General features: G+C 41.0%; 1 protein-coding gene across 1 annotated transcript in view; it reads left to right on the plus strand.

Moving 5' to 3' along the window:
- DNAI1 (dynein axonemal intermediate chain 1) overlaps positions 1–19,449 on the plus strand; it is a 59,300-nt gene that overhangs the window by 9,674 nt on the left and 30,177 nt on the right. Inside the window, exons 2-8 of the mRNA XM_060609451.3 lie at positions 12,552–12,584; positions 14,259–14,357; positions 14,546–14,626; positions 16,473–16,599; positions 16,869–16,996; positions 17,241–17,360; positions 18,342–18,401. Coding sequence (XP_060465434.2) covers positions 12,552–12,584; positions 14,259–14,357; positions 14,546–14,626; positions 16,473–16,599; positions 16,869–16,996; positions 17,241–17,360; positions 18,342–18,401 — 648 coding nt within the window. The remainder of the gene's footprint in view (positions 1–12,551; positions 12,585–14,258; positions 14,358–14,545; positions 14,627–16,472; positions 16,600–16,868; positions 16,997–17,240; positions 17,361–18,341; positions 18,402–19,449) is intronic.

Consider the following 19,449-nt stretch of genomic DNA (forward strand, 5'->3'; position numbering starts at 1 on the left):
ATTATAAACCTTAGAGTAACCACTAAAAAGTAACATAAAAAGGCACAGCTAAAAAACCAATAGAGAAAATAAAATGAAATACTAAAAAAACTCAGTTAACACAAAAGAAGGTAGAAGTTGAACAGAGGAAGAAAAGCAGGTGGAAAACAATAAAAAATAAAGAGCAACATACTAAGGCAACCATACCATTACTTTAAAAGGCAGAGTTGGGGCGCCTGGGTGGCTCAGTCGGTTAAGCGTCCGACTTCAGCTCAGGTCAGGATCTCACTTTCCGTGAGTTCGAGCCCCGCGTCGGGCTCTGGGCTGATGGCTCAGAGCCTGGAGCCTGCTTCTGATTCTGTGTCTCCCTCTCTCTCTGCCCCTCCCCCGTTCATGCTCTGTCTCTCTCTGTCTCAAAAATAAAATAAACGTAAAAAAAAAAAAAAATAATAAAAAAAAATAAAAGGCAGAGTTTATTAAGTTAGGGGGGAAAAAGGCAAGACCCAACTATATGCTACCTATAAGAGATACAGATACAGTTTATTTTTTTTTTTAAGATTATTTATTTATTTTGAGAGAGAGAGCCAGAGAAAGGGAGAGAGAGAAACCAAGCAGGCTCTGTACTGTCAGTACAGGGCCCAATGCAGGGCTTGATCTCATGAACCATGAGATGATGACGTGAGCTGAAATCAAGAGTCAGTTGCTTAACCAACTAAGCCACCCAGGCACCCCAAGAGATACGGTTTAAACACAAAGACATAGAAAGGTTGAAAATAAAAGAGTAGAAAAAATTCTCCTGGCAAATGGCAATCGAAAGAAAGTTATGTGGTTAAAGTATTAGCAGGACTAAGTGGGCTTCAAGATAAGGAGTATTCCCAAAGTATGTCCCTACTTGTAGGGACATTTCATAATGATAAATGGTCAATTCAAGAGGAGACATAAAGTCACAAATGTATATGTATATGCACCTATTAATAGAAGTTCAAGATATATGAAGGCACCTGGGTGGCTTGGTTGGTTGAGTGTGGGACTCTTGATTTTGGCTCAGGTCATGATCCCAGGGTCATGGGCTCAAGCCCTGAGTCAGACTCTGTGCTGAGCATGGACACTGCTTAAGATTCTCTCTCTCTCTCTGTCTCTTTCTCTCTGTCTCTCTCTCTGTCTCTCTCCCTCTCTCCGTCTCTCCCTCTCTCCCTCTCTTCCTCTCTCCCCTTTCTCCCCCTCTCCCCCTCTCCCTCTCCACTCCTCTTGAATGTGTGCTCTCTCTCTAGAAAAAGGGGGCTCCTATGTAGCTCAGTTGATTGAGCATGGGACTCTTGATTTCAGCTTAGGTCATGCTCTCACAGTTCATGACATTGAGCCCCACAGCAGTCTCTGTGCTGACAGCATGGAGCCTGCTTGAGATTCTCTCTCTGTCCTCCTCCCACTCTCTCTCTCTCTCAAAAATAAAGAAATAAAAATTAAAAAAATTTAGTGATGAAATTCCAATGTCTCATTGGGGCACCTGGGTGATTCAGTTGGTTAAGTGGCTCGCTCTTAGTTTTGGCTCAGGGCATGATCTCATGGTTTGTGAGATGGAGCCCCATGTGGGACTCTGTGCTGAGATGTGGAGCCTGTTTGGGATTCTCTCTCTGCCCCTCCCTGGCTTGTCACATGCATGTGCACACATGAATGCACACTCTCTCTCTCAAAATAAATAAATAAACATTAAAAATAAGTTAAAAAAAGAAGTTCAAGATATATGAATCAAAAACTGGCAGAGCTAAAGGGAGAAAGAAAAATACACAAAGATAGTTTATTTTAATACTTGTCTCTCAGTAACTGATAGATATAGAAGATTTTGGTTAACCAACTTGACCTAATTAACATTTATAGAACACTACAGCCAAGAACCGTAGAATGAAAATTACACCCAAGAACTGCAGAATGTTCACAAAAATAGACCATATGCTGGGACATAAAGTAAGTCCCAAGACATATCAAAAGATTAAAATTTTACAGATTTTAATTCAACTCAAATTCAACATCCATCCATGAGAGAAAGAATCTCAGCATACTAGGAATAGTTTGAACAAAATGGAATTAAATAAAAAATAACAGCAATATCTTTAAAATACCCAAATATTTAGGAATTAAGGCATAATTCTAAATAAAGGTAGTCAAAAGAAGCACAAGGGCAGATAGTAGCTGCACTTGTAGTGAGCATAGCATAATGTATAAATTTGTCAAATCACTATGTTGTACACCTGAAACTAATGTCATACTGTGTCTCAACTATATTTCAATAAAAAAGAAAGAAAGAAAAGAAAAGAAAGAGCACAAGGGAAACTAGTAAACGTTTTTAATTGAATGGTAATGAAAATATGGCATCACAAGTTTTAGGGTGCTTCTAAAGTGCATAATGGAACTGCATAGTTTTAAATGCCTGATTTAGAAAAAAAAAAAAAAGAAAGATTTAAACGCAATGTTTCATAGAAACAATGAGAAAAACTATAGGGAAAATTAACAATGCCAGAAGTACGTTCTTTGAAAAGGTTAATAAAACTGACAAAATCTAGCAGAGCACATCAAGATAAAAAGAAGTCACAACAGGGGTGCCTGGGTGGCTCAGTCAGTTAGGCATCCAACTCTTGATTTTGACTCAGGTTGTGATCTCATTGTTGGTGGGATTGAGCCTCGCATTGGACTCTGTGCTGATAGCACAGAGCCTCCTTGGGATTCTCTTTCTTCCTCTCTCTCTGCCCCTGCCCCACTTATGCTCTCTTTCTCTCAAAAAAATAAATAAATAAATAAATAAACTTAAATAAAAAAAGAAATCACAACTGCCAATATCAGGAATGGAACATGAGAAATCACTACTGATCCTACAGACATTAAAAAGGATAATAAGGAAATATTATCACAACTTTATGGCAATAAATTCAATTTAGATGGAATGGGCAAATTTCTTGAAAAACACAGTTTACCTTAATTGACACAAGAAGAAAAGGAAAATATGAGAACTCCATACCTTAACTTAAAACCTTCCTACAAAGAAGGTTTTACTGGTTTCACTGATGAATTATATCAAGTACATGAGGTATAAATAACAACAATCTTACACAAAGTATTACAGAAAATGGAGAAGGGAACAAATCCCAACTGATTTGATGATGCCAGAATAACTCTGATATCAAAATCAAAGTTACTTCAAGAAAAGAAAATTACAGGCCAATATCCCTTATGAACATAAATGCAAAAACTCCAACAAAATATTAACAACACTGTTTCAGCAATACATAAAAAGAATAATAGATCAAGTGGGGTTTATCCCAATAATGCAAAGTCAGCTCAACATTAAAAAATAAATCAAAGTATTTCTTCACATTAATAGAACAGGGGTGCCTGGGTGGCTCAGTTGGTTAAGCATCTGACTTTGGCTCAGGTTATGATCTCACAGCTCATGAGCTAGAGCCCATGTCAGGCTCTGTGCTGGCAGCTTGGATTCAGATTCTGTGTTTCCCTTTCTCTCTACCCCTCTCCTGCTCATGCTCTGTCTCTTTCTTTCTCAAAAATAAATAAACATTAAAAAAAAAATAGGGGCGCCTGGGTGGCTCAGTTGGTTAAGTGTCTGACTCTTGGTTAAGGCTCAGGTCATGATCTCATGGTTTGGGAGTTAGAGCCCCAGATTGGGCTCCATGCTGACAGCATGGAGCCTACTTGGGATTCTCTCTCTCCCTCTCTCTCTGCCCCTTCCCCACTCTCTCTCTCTCAAGAAAAAAAAATAAATAAACTTTAAAAAGTAAAAAACAAACAAACAAAACAAAACAAAAAAACAGAACAAAGGGGAAATAGCATATAATGACATCTCAATAGATTCAGGGGGAAAAAAGGACAAAATTTAACATCCATCCACCAAAGATTAGTTTAAGGGTCAAATGAGATGATGTACTCAAAAGTGTTTAGTAAACTGAAAGATATTATATAAACAGAAGGTGTTTTTATTGTTATCCCTCTATGACACTCTCAGGGTTATAGGCTCCTTTCTGATAAGGACCTCTTGGAGCCTGGATAACACACTTTTCAATTGTTCAATAAATGCCCTCTGAATGGGACTCAACTGCCATGCATAGCAGACCATGATAGAATAATAAAATAATGACAATCACAAAGTCTACACTGCCACTGTTACTTGGTTTACTGAGTGCTAGGCTCTGAGTTAGGTGCTCTTCATGAATTGTTTTATTTTATCCTCTGAGCAACTCTGAGAAGAGCACTAATATTTTTCTCTACCTTAGAGAAGAGAAAATGAGGATTAGAAACTAAATACTGTGCTCAAGGTCACACATATAGTTCATGGCTGAGTCAGGAACATAGCCAAGGCATACTCTAGAGCTTCAGCCTTTAAATCCTACCTTCCTTGCCTTCTGTAGCCTTATCTGGCAAGGGTCCCATAGGTTTCCATGGAGGCACCAGCCTGGTCTCATATCTCCTTTTTCTGCATTCAGAGCACTGTGCTAACTAACACTGCATTAACAGCAAAGAAAAACCTCTTTAACTGTACTTCATTGATTTTAAAAATTCTCTTTTTAATGCTTATTTATTTTTGAGAGAGAAAGAGAGAGCATGAGTGGGAGAAGGCATAGAGAGAGGGAGAGAGAGAATCCCAAGCAGGCTCTATGCTGTTATGTGGGGTTTGAATCCACGAACTGTGAAATCATGACTTGAGCCAAAATCAAGAGTTGGAGGCTCAACCTACTGAGCCACCCAGGTGTCTCTGATTTTAAAAATTCTTAATTAGCATGTAAATAATAAAAGTAATGCACATTCACATTAGAAATATTAAAACCATGAGAATGAGTATACAATAAAAGTATTGGTCCCCTTCCCCACAATTCCCCAGTCATATTCCCTAAACCAAACTGCTATCAACAGAGTCTATATATTCTTGCAGAAATTTTATATGTATATGCAAATACACATATATGCATATTCTTAAAGTAAGCAGATGGGTCATCTATTTCTGTAGCTTGCTTTTTTATTTAACAATATACCTTAGAGAGCTTTCCATAACAGTACATAAATGTTTATCTCATTCTTTTAAAAATATGCATAGTATCTTATTGAATGGCTATACCATAATTTATTTAACTGGGCCCCCACAAATGAATATCTGGGTCTCCCCCATTAAAAAATATTATAAATAATGGTGCAGTGAGCAATTTTGTACATCTTATGCATGTGTATGAGTACTTTCACAGGAAAAATTCAAGAAAGTGGAGTTGCTGAGTTGAGGGGTATCTGCATTTAAAATTTTGGCAGGTATTGCCACATAACCCTATGAAAAGTTTGCATCAATTGGCATTCCCACAATAGTGTATGATAATGTCTATTACCTTTCATATCTAATGTTTCAAAATTTTGAGATTTCTTTCAACTACACTTATTGAGTGCCTTCTGTGTGCATTTAACACCGCACTAGGCTCAGAGATTTAAAATGTAGTCAGTGTAGCCAGAGGAAGATTTGTTGGTGAATTACTATTCCTTTGGGACTAAGAGCTCTTACCCTTTTAAAAATGGAAACTGCAAGCTGGTGAGGTATTTAGTTTCAATTTAGCTTAATGGAAACCTGTTAGTGAGTTTTAAAATAAGGACCAAGACAATTGAAATGGTAAACGAAGTCTCCTGGGCTCCAGGAAGGAGGATGCTGCATCTGTGGGTTTGCATGCTTCAAAGAGCCCCTCTTTCCAGGAACAAACATGTTTCAGTATTGAACTTTTAGGTGGAAATGTGAGCTGCTGAAGGCTCTAGTCCCTAGGGTAGGTGCTTCCTAGTAAACAAGGGCCACACAGAATCTGTGTGACTAAGGGCAGAGCAGGGTCTATAAATGGGAATATAATGCTGCCTACTATCATTAATTGAGCATAAACTCTGGCTAAGCACCACACTATGCATTTTGTGTGCATTGACTCATTTAATTCTCATGACAAGCCTATGATTGAGAAGATGCCATTATGCCCAGTTTAAAGATAAGGATACTGAGGTTCGGAGAAGACAAGTAACATGCCTAAAGTCATAGAACTAACAAGTGGCAGAGTGGGGACTCAAACCAAGGTATGGTTGACTTCAGAGCCCATGTTTGGGCTCCATCAGTATATCTGATCATGTATTTGTTTTATAAATCTTACCTCTTCATGATAGGAAGTAATTTAATAATTTTTTTATCTCCTTACCCCTAAAATATGCTCAGGAACAAATGGGTTGCTTATGCTTTTAAGGGGGCCATGTACCAAAACTGATCTAAGTTTAGGTAAATGCCCAGTAGGTGGCAATAATAATCATCTGTTACCTTGACCAGAACTTCCATTTTTTTAAAAAAATTTTTAATGTTTATTTATTTTTGAGAGAGACAGAGACACAGTGCAAGCAAGGGAGGGGCAGAGAGAGAAGAAGACACAGAATCTGAAGCAGGCTCCAGGCTCTGAACTATCAGCATAAAGCCCGACATGGGGTCAAACTCAGAAATGGTGAGATCATGACCTGAGCCAAAGTTGGATGCCTAACCAGCTGAGCCACCCAGGTGCCCCAGAATTTTCATTGTCAAATCACCATCCCATAGCTGTGGGAGGAAAAGAGTAGGGGATAATGTGGATGCTGTGTTAGAATTTGAGATTTATCTCAGGGCTATTGAGCAGCCCTTGGAGGCTTTAAAACAGGAGAGTGATATGATCAGATTAATTTTCCAGGAAGATCACTTATAGATAGTGATTAGTTTGGGTTCAAATCCTGGTCATTTTTGGGTGATCTCTCTAAGCCTCAGTGTTCTCATCTGTAAAATAGAATAATGGTAGCTCTTACCTGATAGGGTGGTTCTGAAGGTTAAATGAGATAATGCATGTAAGTTGCTTAGTAAATGACTAGCCCAGAGTAAGTGTTCAATAGCTGAGAATGATGATAATGATATAATTATTAGAGTGGAGAGAAACTGGAGTCAGGGAAATCAAATGTAGGCAAAAGATAGTAAGGGCCTGAATTAAGGAAGGTGTAAATGAAGAGGATAGTTATGAAAGATATTGAAGAGATAGAATTGTTAGACTTTGAAACATGGTGCTAATGGGAGAGAAGGAAAGGCAGGTGTCTTTGATGGCTTCCAATTTCCAACGTGGGTGACTGAGTGGATGGGGATGCACTTGAATGAGATAAGAAATACTAGAAGAAATGGAAATGTGGTATTGAAAAAGAATATAATGATTGGGTTGGAAAAAGAACATAATGAGGTTGGCTCTTAAACATACTGAGTTTGGGTACTCTGCTATTTTTTTGAACATGGGGTTCTGAGAAGTCTAAGCTACAGAAATATATTTGAACTTTGGGTTACCTGGCTGGCTCAATCAGTAGAGTGTGTGACTCTTGATCTTGAGGTTGTGAGTTCAAGCCATGTATTGGGCATAGAGATTACTCAAAAAATAAAAAAATAGAAATATTTTTAAAAAAGAAATAGATTTGAACCTCATCATAAGGTAGAAGATGAAGCTCTGTGTGGAGATAAGAACACCCAAGAGGAGTGTGTAGAATATATTCCTGGTCAAGGGTATATTCCAAGCATATATTCCTGGTCAAGGATATTAAGAAGGAATTACTGGAGAGGTGACATGGAAATGAAGGTGGAGAAGTTTCAAGAAAGAGCAAGGGAGCCCTCATTCTGAAAGAGAAATGAATTTTTACCAGTTCCTTTGCTTAAGATGCTCATACTAAAATGTGTAATAATGAGGATAGAAAAATGATCTATTATGAAGGAGTTCAGACTGGGACATCTGTTATCCCATTGATTATCAGGGTTAATTTGACTGATAGGGTGGTCTGTCGGGGGGTAGGGGGATATTTCCTCTTCCTGCATCATTCCTCCATAGGCATCCTCCCTCAGTCAAATAGAATGACCTATCCAAAAGTAGAGGATATTCTTTGGTCAAGAGTATAAGAATGGTAGACCTCCTTTGCTGAAATGTCCAAGCTGCGTCTAATGTGTACTGCAGTATTATATTTCTTTTCATAATACTATTCCCTTTTGCAGACCAAAATCCAGAGATAACAGAGTATCTATTTGCAGATACATTTCATCCTTCATCTCACAACAGCCACTCAAAGTGAAGAATGGAAGAATAGAGGGAGTTACAAGAAAAGTGATAATATGTCAGGGTTAGATAAAGGACTAGTAGAGTTTAGTTGGGTAGGGTTTTGTTAGGCAGAGATAGTGGGAGTGGTAAGAGGGAAAGGGAAGATGATGTTTCTGGCAAGAGGAACAGTAAAAAGCAAAACTGCAAGGGCACCTGGTTGGCTTAGCTGGAAGAACATGCAACTCTTGATCTCAGGGTCATGAGTTTGACCTCAATGTTGGGTATAGAGATTACTTAAAAATAAATACATTTTTAAAATTTTTTAATGTTTATTTTTGAGAGAGAGGGAGAGACTGATGGAGCGTGAGAGGGAGAGGAGCAGAGACAGAGGAGCAGAGACAGAGGCAGACACAGAATCTGAAGCAGGCTCCAGGCTCTGAGCTGTCAGCACAGAGCCCGATGCAGGGCCCGAACTGACAAACCACGAGACCATGACCTGAGCTGAAGTTGGACGCCTAACTGACTGAGCCACCCAGGCACTCCAAAAATAAATAAATTATTTTTTGAAAAAAAGTCAAAGGTGCAGAGGTGGGAAAGCACAGTTGATGCTCAGGAAATGTGGGTAGCCTTGCTAGGCTGCATCTCAAAATGCTAGCACAGGAAGGGCTGGAGAGCAGGCTGGAATGGAGACGTGGGGCCAGATGATAGAGTTCTGAAGGCCAGGGAGGGAGTTTGGGCTTTGTTCTTCTGTGGTTTGATGGCTTCTGGGAGGAACCATCAAAAGCTTTCCAGGAATTCAGGCTTGTCCATCTCAGTCTTCTCCTTTTGGAAGACCAAGGGCCCAAAGTGGCAGCCTGACATTCAATCTCCTTTGCCATGGTTGGGAAGTCAGGACTGCAGCTGATTTCATTGGCCTGTTTTGCATTTATTATAGTGTGGCTTTTATAGTGTGTTAATTGAAATATTTCCAACTGCCAAAAACAATTACATTCAAATTGCCTTGTCAGTTCTTTTATTGCCAGATAAATGTTTTACAGACATATTTACGGGGGGCAATGGTAACTGGATCTCGTTTTCTATTTAAGGCTGGCAGTTTGGGTTGGGATTGGCCCTCCAATGTCTGTTGTGGGCCAGAAAGCTGTTGGAGTTGTGACGCTTGCATCTTGTTACCTTAGGGATCAGAGGTGCTTCAAAAAAAAGCAGATTTCTGTCTTATGCAGCTTAGCCTCAGAGAAGGGTTCCATCACTGGAAACCCTGGCAACCTGGCAGAGATCTGAATCCTGCTGCCTGCTCTACCAATAACAATCCTAACCCAAGCTGAGACATGCTCTTCCCTCTCCCTGGAATCCCTTTCCTCCTCTCCACCATCAAATCCTCTCCCATAGACTATATTATGTAAGAGCTGTAAGAGCCCATCTAGTCTAACTCTCTTAACTTTGTATTTGGGAAACTGAGGCCCAAGATACTTCCTCAAGAATATACAGGTGGCCTGCAAGAACTGGGAGCAGAGGTCTCTGTCCAATGTGCTGTACTGCCACCATGTTGCCTTGGCCTTTCCTTCAATACTTTAAACCTGCTTCTTCCAAGAACCCTTCTGTCACATTTCTAGCCTCCACTGATCTCCCTTTTGCTTGATCATCTGAAACACCTATTGTAATATATATATATATATATATATATATATATATATATATATGAATGATTATATATATTAACAATTATATATATGTATATATATGTATATTGCAGGGTTTTTGTTTGTTTGGTGGAATATTTTACTGGCTCTGTCACTGTTCTTCTCTTGCCTTTGTATATGCTGTTTTCTTCTTCTGAATAATGTTTTCTCCATTTAGACAACCCAGCTGGGTTCTTTGTTCTTTGATACCCAGCTGGGAAACAGCCACCTCTGGGAGCCTTTCTTGTGCTCAGTAGGTGTCTCTGTGTACTCCTATAGCACCCTGGGTACACATATCTCTGTTGCTGGCACAGAGGAGGCTTTCAAAGGAGTACTGAATGAGAGAGTGAGTGAGTGAGTGAGTGAGTGAGTGAATGAGAGAGTAAATGATGAACATTCTTACATTGCTCTGTCCTCCATGCACCCTGAACAAACTGGAGTAGGGACCTACTCTCTCTTTGTCTGTGTCCTACTGCTTAGGTGTGTCCCTGACACACAAATAGATGCCCAATAAATGTTTATCAAGCTGAATAAAGCATGCTGCTCTTGGGAACATAAAATTTTAGTGTGTTAGAGCTGGAAGGTCATCACATCCAATCCTATGCATTTTACTGACAAGGAAACTGAGGTCCAAAGAGGAAAAACATTTTTCCCAGAATCATGATCACTAATCGGTTTGATGACATTCTTCATTTATTCAATAAGTATTTGACCCAAAGAAATCTACATATTCAAGGCAATACCTATCAAAATAACCCCAGCATTCTTCACAGAGCTAGAACAAACAATCCTAAAATTTGTATGGAACCAGAAAAGACCCCAAATAGCCAAAGCGATCTGGAGAAAGAAAACCAAATCTGGAGGCATCACAATCTCAGACTTCAAGCTGTATTACAAAGCTGTAATCATCAAGACAGTATGGTACTGGCACAAAAACAGACACTCAGATCAAGGGAACAGAATACAGAACCCAGGAATGGACCCAGAAATGTATGGCCAACTAATCTTCGACAAAGCAGGAAAGAACATCCAATGGAATAAAGACAGTCTCTTCAGCAAATGGTGCTGGGAAAACTGGACAGCAACATGCAGAAAAATGAACCTGCACGACTTTCTTACACCATACACAAAAATAACTCAAAATGGATGAAAGACCTAAACGTAAGACAGGAAGTCAATAAAATTCTCGAGGAGAAAGCAGGCAAAAACCTCTCTGACCTCGGCTGCACCAACTTCTTACTCAACACATCTCTGGAGACAAGGGAAACCAAAGCAAAAATAAACTATTGGGACCTCATCAAAATAAAAATCTTCTGCACAGCAAAGGAAACAAAACTAAATCAGCAAAACTAAAAGGCAACCAACGGAATGGGAGAAGATATTTGCAAACAACATGTCAGATAAAGGGTTGATATCCAAAATCTATAGAGAACTTATCCAACTCAACACCCAAAAAACAAATGATCCAGTGAAAAAATGGGCAAAAGACATGAATTAGACACTTCTCCAAAGAAGACATCCAGATGGCCAAACAACACATGAAAAAATGCTCAATGTCACTCATCATCCAGGAAATACAAATCAAAACCACACTGAGATACCACCTCATCACACCTGTCAGAAGGGCTAACATTAACAAGTCAGGCAACAACAGATGTTAGGGAGGATGTGGAGAAAGAGCATCTCTTTTGCACTGCTGGTGGGAAGGCAAACTGGTGCAGCCAGTTGGAAAACAATATGGAGTTTCCTCAAAAAGTTAAAAATAGAACTACCCTACAACCCAGCAATTGCACTACTAAGTATTTATCCAAGGGATACAGGGATGCTGTTTCGAAAGGACACATGCACCCCAATGTTTATAGCAGCACTATCAACAATAGCCAAAGTATGGAAAGAGCCCAAATGTCCATCGATGGATGAATGGATAAAGAAGACCTGGCAATCAAAAAGAATGAAATCTTGCATTTGCAACTATGTGGATGGAACTGGAGGGTATTATGCTAGGTGAAATTAATTAGTCAAAGAAAGACAAATATCATATGACTTCACTCATATAAGGAATTTAAGATACAAAACAGATGAATATAAGGGAAAGGAAGCAAAAATAATATAAAAACAGGGAGAGGGACAAAACATAAGAGACTCTTAAATATAGAGAACAAACAGAGGGTTGCTGGAGGGGTTGTGTGTGTGGGGATGGGCTAAATGGATAAGGGGCTTAGGGAACCTACTCCGAAATCATTATTGCACCATGAGCTAACTAACTTGGATGTAAATTGTAAAAAATGAATTATAGAAAAAAAAGAATCACCTTGAAATAAAGGATTATGTTCACTCTGGGGGAAAAAAATAAGTATTTGAACACTTACTATATTCTCAGCAGTGTATAAAACAAAGTACCTGCTTATAAAGAGCTTACATTCATCCCAAACAAGTATTTATAAATATAATTTGACCTCGAAATCTCCTTAACGCATAGTACAGAGCTGAGCACTTAGAATATGCTTTTTAAAAATGTTTGTGGAACTAGTTGCAAATAAGAAATGCCCAGTGCTAAGTTACCTGGTTGCTTTTCATGGGTCAGTGGCACTGACACTGGAATGGGATTGCCTCAGATACAGGGCCTCCATGACTGGGGTAAGAAGCACATGTTGCCATTAAGAGGACCACTTTTAAGACTTGGGAAAGCTCAATGTCCAGTGTCTTTGAGATCTCTGGGAAGAAGCCTCCCTGTAATACTGTTTCTGATATTCCCACAGAGATTTGCCTATGACTTACCTCTTGTTTCTGTTCTTTCTTTCAGAGCATCAACATAGGCAGAGGAGCCAGGAAGAGAGTAAGTGCTGAGCCCACTGAAGGCTCTCAGCAAGATGCTAACAGCATTGTTTTCTGTTGAAAATATTAGCTATATCTTTTTTAGAAAATTCAAATGGGCAAAAAGACCATTAAAATCACCCTTAGGTGCACCTGAGTGACTCAGTCGGTTAAGCGGCTGAGTCTTGATCTCAGCTCAAGTCTTCATCTCAGGGTTGAATTCAGGCCCCGTATTGGGCTCTGTGCTGGGTGTGAAGCCTATTTTTAAAAAAAAATCACCCTTAAACCCACCATTATTGAAAACCTCTTAGTTAACACATGATGTTATACTCTCTCAGATATTTCTGTGCATATATAAAAATTATGTGTATTTATTTATTTTTAAGTTTATTTATTTTGAGAGAGAAAAAGCACAAGCAGGGGAGGGGAAGAGAGAGGGAGAGGGAGAAAATCTCAAGCAGGGTCTACACTGTCAGCGCAGAGCCCGATTCAGGGCTTGAACTCATAAACCATGAGATCATGACCTGAGGCAAAGTCAAAAGCTGGACACTTAACCGACTGAGCCACCCAGGCACCCCTGTTTTTAAATGGAATCAAACTGTAAGTTATTTTATAATCTGCTTTTTACATAATATATTTAGAGTGCTTTCCATTGCCAATAAACATACTTTTATAGCATCATTTAAAATTACTGTATAATATTTTACCATATGTTCCTTAAGGCTATACTGTAATTTGTTCAACCATGCCCCATTGTTGGACACTTAGATATTTCCTCTTTTTCATTATTATGATCAATTCTCCAGCAAACATTCATGCATTTAAATCTCTGGGCATGTCCTTGGTTATTTCTTTAATATAAAGTCCTATACATAGAAACTTCAGTCACAGAGAATAAATGCTTGTTAGGTTTTTGGTAAATATTTCCAAAATGCTCTTTAGAAAGATTGCACTAATTTATGGGTAGCAATTTTCCCACAATGTCACCACCACTGGATTAGTTTTGTTTGGCTGAGTGGTCTCTTTGTTTTGGGTTTTTGTAGTTGTTGTTGTTGTTGTTTTAGTTTTCAACAGTTTTATAGTGAAGAATTGCATTCTTTTACTTTGCATATTTTTGCTAACAAGGGTGAGTTTTTTTTAATACATCATGGGCCACTTCAGCAAGGTGTTTAACTGTCTATTACAGAAAGGAAAAACTTCTAGTCCTTGATTTTTTTGCTCTAAGGATCTAATGAGACTCTGAGGCTTAAAGTTACCAAGTACTGACAGTGTTGCCATAAGAGTAACCATAAGGTGGCAAATTGGAAGATAAAATATGAATCGGGGCTGAAGCATCTTAAATAACAGCTGGATGTCCTTTCATTTTGCATAAAGCCCTGCCTTTGGCAGCTGGTCCTGACCATTAGGTTCCAGGCTGTATGGGAGAGAATAGGGAGGGGCCACTTCTGGTCTCACTTCTGGCTCAAAAGGCCCACCACAATGTTCCAGATAAGTACTGACCCCCAGGGCTGACATGGCCAAGATCTTCCAGGCAATGAGAACTCTGACCTAAGCAGTTCCTTTGGACTCTTCCATGGAAGAGTGGTCTGTTGTGCATTTGTATTCTACTTATCAGGGGCAGAGCTTGGCTTCTGGGAGGATTTGTGAATGAAGGGGGAGCACTGCTTGCTGATCCTCATGTGAGGTTGTTGTCCAGGATGAAGATTCAGGGACTGAAGTGGGAGAAGGAGCAGATGAATGGGCCCAGTCCAAAGCCACAGTTAGACCCCCTGACCAGCTGGAGTTGACTGATGCGGTGAGTGAGCAGCATCCTGCCCTTGCCCCTTCTACCTTCTCTACCCTCAGAGATGTGTTCTTTCATAGTACTGATTAGGAGCCTGCACAGAACCTGGGTGTGAGATGTCTGCTGACACCCTGAAGAGCCCTCCCAAATCTCAGAAGAGGTGTGGGCCTTTGGTATTTCTTGGTATCTCTCTCCCTTAGGAGCTAAAGGAGGAGTTCACCCGCATTCTGACAGCCAACAACCCACATGCACCCCAGAACATCGTCAGGTACAGCTTCAAAGTAAGTCATCCCCTCTGGGGTAGGGGCCTCTAGGTGCTCCTTGGTTTGGCAGTGACTTGCTACATTCCAAAAGCTTCTCTGCTATTAGAGAGATCACCTTTAAACTCTGGTCTTTGACCAGAACCTTGAAATTTTACATGGAATTTTCCAGAGATTTAAAAAATTCCATAATGAATCTCCCTTGAAATCTTATTGAGTACTTATTACGTGTCAGACACTGTTAATAAATTATTTTCTGGGCACTTGGGTGGCTTAGTTGGTTGAGTGTCTGACTCTTGATTTCAGCTCAGGTCATGACCCCAGAGTCATGGGATTGAGCCCTGCGTTGTACTCCGCACAGAGTGTGGAGCCTGCTTATGATTCTCTCTCTCTCTCCCTCTGTCCCTTTCTCAGACTCATGCTCTATCTAATATTTTTTAAACAGTAATAAATAAATTATCTTCATTATTTTCAATACTTATAACTATCCTAAAAATTAAATATTATTATCTTCATTTTACATATGAAAAAAATAAAGCTTAGAGTGGTTAAGCCCAAGGTCATGCAGAAAATAGGGGAAGGAATCAGGATTTGAATCCATTCTGCCCACCAACATAGACCATGCTTTTAATAACTGCACTGTTTCATTTCCCATCCATCTGAGTTACTGAGAGAAGAAGGGCTTTGTGATGACTTTTTAAGGCAGAGTGTCCCAACCTATGTGCAGAAATAGTGATTCTTTCAACCCTCCAGAGGCAGGTGGGTTTGATACAGCTGGAGCCCATGGGCTGGTTTCCTCTCCAGTGAGTTTACCCTAGTGTGTCATACAAATACAACAATAATCTATGTGACTTTAAAAGGGCTGGGAAGATATATTTTGAAAAAAGGAAGGAAACCTTGGTCTCAAAGTCAACAGTACAACTAAGATGCTTGTCAATATGGAGGCTGTCTAGAAGAACCAGACTAATAGGCCCTGTGAAAGCAGGGATCATATCTGCTTTTGTTAAGCTTTATGTCTCTGGAACCTAGAAAATACTTGGCATGTTGGTGTGCCTGGGTGTCTCAGTTGGTTAAGCATCTGACTTAGGCTCAGGTCATGATCTCACAGTTCGTGGGTTTGAGCCCCACATCGGGCTCTGTGCTGACAGCTTGGAGCCTAGAGCTTGCCTTGAATTCTGTGTCTCCTTCTCTGTCTGCCCATCCCCTGCTCATGCTCTGTCTCTCTCAAACATAAATAAACATTAAAAAAATTAAAACAAAATACTTGGCATGTTGTATTTGTTTAAAAATTAGTTGTTGAAGAAGAAATGAACAAGGTTACTTAGACTTTAAGACTAGCCCTGATTTTCATTTTCTGGACATTTTATAAACTGGACAAGTGCCAAACTCAAACATTTTCTAGCTATCTGTGACCTTTTGTATGGAAACAGGGGAATTGGAGATTTGGTATCTCTGAGGATCTATCCAGCCCTCACATTCACTAAATACTGTTCAGAGTAGGCCAGGCCAGGTATGTTTGAGGACTATGCATGACCTGCCTGGAATCTGTGATGAAACAGGTATACCAGGATTGCTTGGCATGGATGTAAGAGCCAGTGATAGACAAATCCAGGGCTATTCAAAGTTGGAAAGAAAAGATATTTAAAAATATGTCTTTTATGAGAATTTTTAAAAATTTTATTTCATTTGCCTCCTCTTTAAGCTGCAATGCAATGAAAACTTCAGGTTAACTGAGGATTTGATGAGATCTATATATATCGTTAACAGATGGGCCACGTTAAGCCTTATAGAATGAAGGCAGACTACATTCTGACTCCAGCAGCCCTTTTCAGGACTTTTGGTCTTACCCAGTCTTCTCTCCTCTTAGGAAGGCACATATAAGTTTATTGGTGTTGTGAACCAACTGGCAGTTCACTTCAGCCAGGTTGGGAATCTGATCCCCAAAGACTCGGATGAAGGACGACGGCAGCACTACCGTGATGAGTTAGCAGCAGGTAGGCCTCAGGGTGAGCCTGATGCTACAGCCCAGAGCCTCATCCCCTTTCTGTGGTCACCCTAGGGAGCAGATCACTAAGCCATAACTTTGCAGAGCCTCTACTTACATAAAGTCCAACAGCTGGCTGTCCTGGATAGGTCTGGGAGTTAACCCATGAGAACCCTGGGGTAGGTGAGGTCTCAAAAACAGGAACCAAGAAAGCCTTGCCCTACCAGAGGATGGGGGAGGAGGCCTGGACTTTGGGTTCATCTGCAATATCCTACCAAGGTTCTCAGGAGTCCACCAAGGTGGTGATTTCAGAAACTGAAATCCTTGAAGAAGAAGAAGAGCCTAAGGAATCTGAAGCTGAAGCTGAAACTGAAGCTGGGAGTCAAATAGATATGCCTGCAGCTGAGGTACCATATAATATTGTTCCCATCTCTCCCCTTCCAGCTCTAGCTGTGGATGGAAGTTTCAGGGGTAACTTGTCATGGGGTGGGGCTGAAGGTGAGATGTTAGAGGCTGCAGGTGCCAATGCCTCTGGCATCATCACCCTCTCCCTCTTCTATCCTATCCTAAGACATGACTTCTCCCCACTCCTGACTCCCCACCATCTTCTTGTCACAGCTGAGCCCTGGTCCTATGGGTCTTTTTTTCCAGGCAGCTGAAAAAGTGACTGAAGAAGAATTGATGACTCCTAAGCAGCCCAAGGAGCGAAAGCTCACCAACCAGTTCAACTTCAGTGAGAGGGCCTCACAGACCTTAAACAACCCTCTCCGGGTAGAGCAGCCCCACCCCAGCCCCTTTACCTCACAGCTCTATACTATGCATGGCAGGAAAGGAACAGGCCTGACTCCAGCCTCAGCAGCTCTTGGTCTGGAAGGGTGACAGGCATGCACCACAGTTAAATTCTCTGAGGAGAGCTTGAAGCATGTGTTCAGTCCTTATAAGCCATCCTCATGGGAGTTCAGAGTGGGTAACAAGGAATCTGGAGCCCTTCAACTGAGATTGAAACATGTAAGGGCCTCGAAGAGGAGGTCAAGATCTGGGGGAGAGAGGAGAGGCCAGATGTGCCAGGGAGGCAGGACTAAGAGCCAGTTTGACTGAAGTTGATGGTCTCTGTGATAGACTAACTAGAAAAGGCCGAAAAATCTCCCTGGCTCATAAGTATGGAGGACCCTGAATACAGGCTGAAAGAATCTCTCAGGATTTCAGGGGAGAGACTCACATATGTAAGACAGTGTTTTACAGAAATGAATCTGTGAATGGAGGGCAGAAGTCTACATGGTGGGTTTATGGCAGATTCTAATCACACTGTGTACTCCCTATTCAGTGATCTGGGTGATACACAATGAGGAGGGAGTGCATTCCCATGGTGGAGCCACAGGCCCCAGTATTAGGGAGAAGTCTTCTCAGGGTGAGGGATATTAGTCCAGTAGCTTTCCAGGGGATGACCTCTGTGTCTTTCATCTAAAGGCTGGCCAGAGCCCTGCCTAACCCCCACTTAGTTGAAGCTGGCATAATCAGGCTTCATTGCCCCCTATTTCTAGCTTAGTCTTCTGAAGGAAGCTTAGAAGGAAAATGTAGGATTTCACTGCATCATTTCATCCTTTGTTCAGCCCCTCTTTACTTCCCAGTTCTGTGTCCCATCCCTCCCTCTGCTCCAACTGAAATGCTTCACCCATGGATGGATATACTGTTGGATTAAGTGAGAAGGAGTTGAGGGCTCTCTGTTGGTTTCTTGTTGTCATTGTTCACTAGGACCGAGAATGCCAGATGGAACCTCCTCCCAGGACAAACTTTTCGGCTACAGCTAATCAGGTGAGACCCTGGGTCAGTCTAAAAGTCATCACCACACCCCCACCTCTCTACCTCATGCATCCTTGTCAAAGATTCCTCTAGCAGCCTGCCCTCCTCATCCATCCATCTCCATGCTCCTTGTCCAGGCTCTGAACATCAGGCATATTAGACAGTAGGTCCCCACCTAGTGAGCTGTGGACCAGCCACATGCCTCTCAGGGGCAAGACTGTCAAAGAGGGAAATAGGCATGGCTTCCAACTCTCTGTAGTCACCCCATGCTGACTCTGAAGTGTTAGCACTCTAATCTGTCCTTCCAGCAGTCTTAATTGTTCCTGCAGACCCTCTTTCCCCCTCAAATTCTACTGGATAGCCATGCTGATTTGAGCAGGATATGGTGCCAGGAGACCTGAGCTCAGGCTCCAACTTTGCTGCTCATACTGTAAGACCCTGGGCAAACCATGTCACCCTTGATGCTTCAATTTCTATTTCTCTGTCAAGCAAGGACAACAATCAGCCTTGCAGGGCTGTTGGAAAGCTCTGAATGAGATAACAAACATTGAATTATGTTGTGGTGTGGAGTACTGGCCCATGGTGAATTGTTAATATAAGGTGTGTCTATCTGGCCTCCAGGTGGCAGTGACTGCCCAACTCTGGAGAGCACACAGTGATCTGGGTTCCCCCCCCCCCCCCACCATCCTTGCTGCTTCCTTTGTTATGATCCTTGAGCTTCTCTTGCTGTCAGATGCAGTTAGCAGGAGTTCCCTTACTTTTTGTTTATCTTTTTATGCTCAGAAGGTGTGGTCAGTGCTGTAGTTAGCCAAACATGAACTAGAAAGTTTATCACATCTCCATGGGGGAAACATTTTTTAAATTTCCTAGTTCAGAGTCTTATAAATCACCAAGAAAAATGTGATCCACCTTGATATTTGCCCATTTGTTTTGCCTAATAGGATTTGTAGTTTGCAACAATACTGATCTCCAGCTGAAAACTGAGCCCCTGAGACACAGGGTGGAAAGCCCATCCCAGAGCTGCCCTGAGAATTCCTTCATTCCTGTCCTAGAGCTGACA

The sequence above is a fragment of the Panthera onca genome, chromosome D4 (assembly GCF_046562875.1).
Source record: "Panthera onca isolate mPanOnc1 chromosome D4, mPanOnc1 haplotype 2, whole genome shotgun sequence".
Lineage (NCBI taxonomy): Eukaryota > Metazoa > Chordata > Mammalia > Carnivora > Felidae > Panthera > Panthera onca.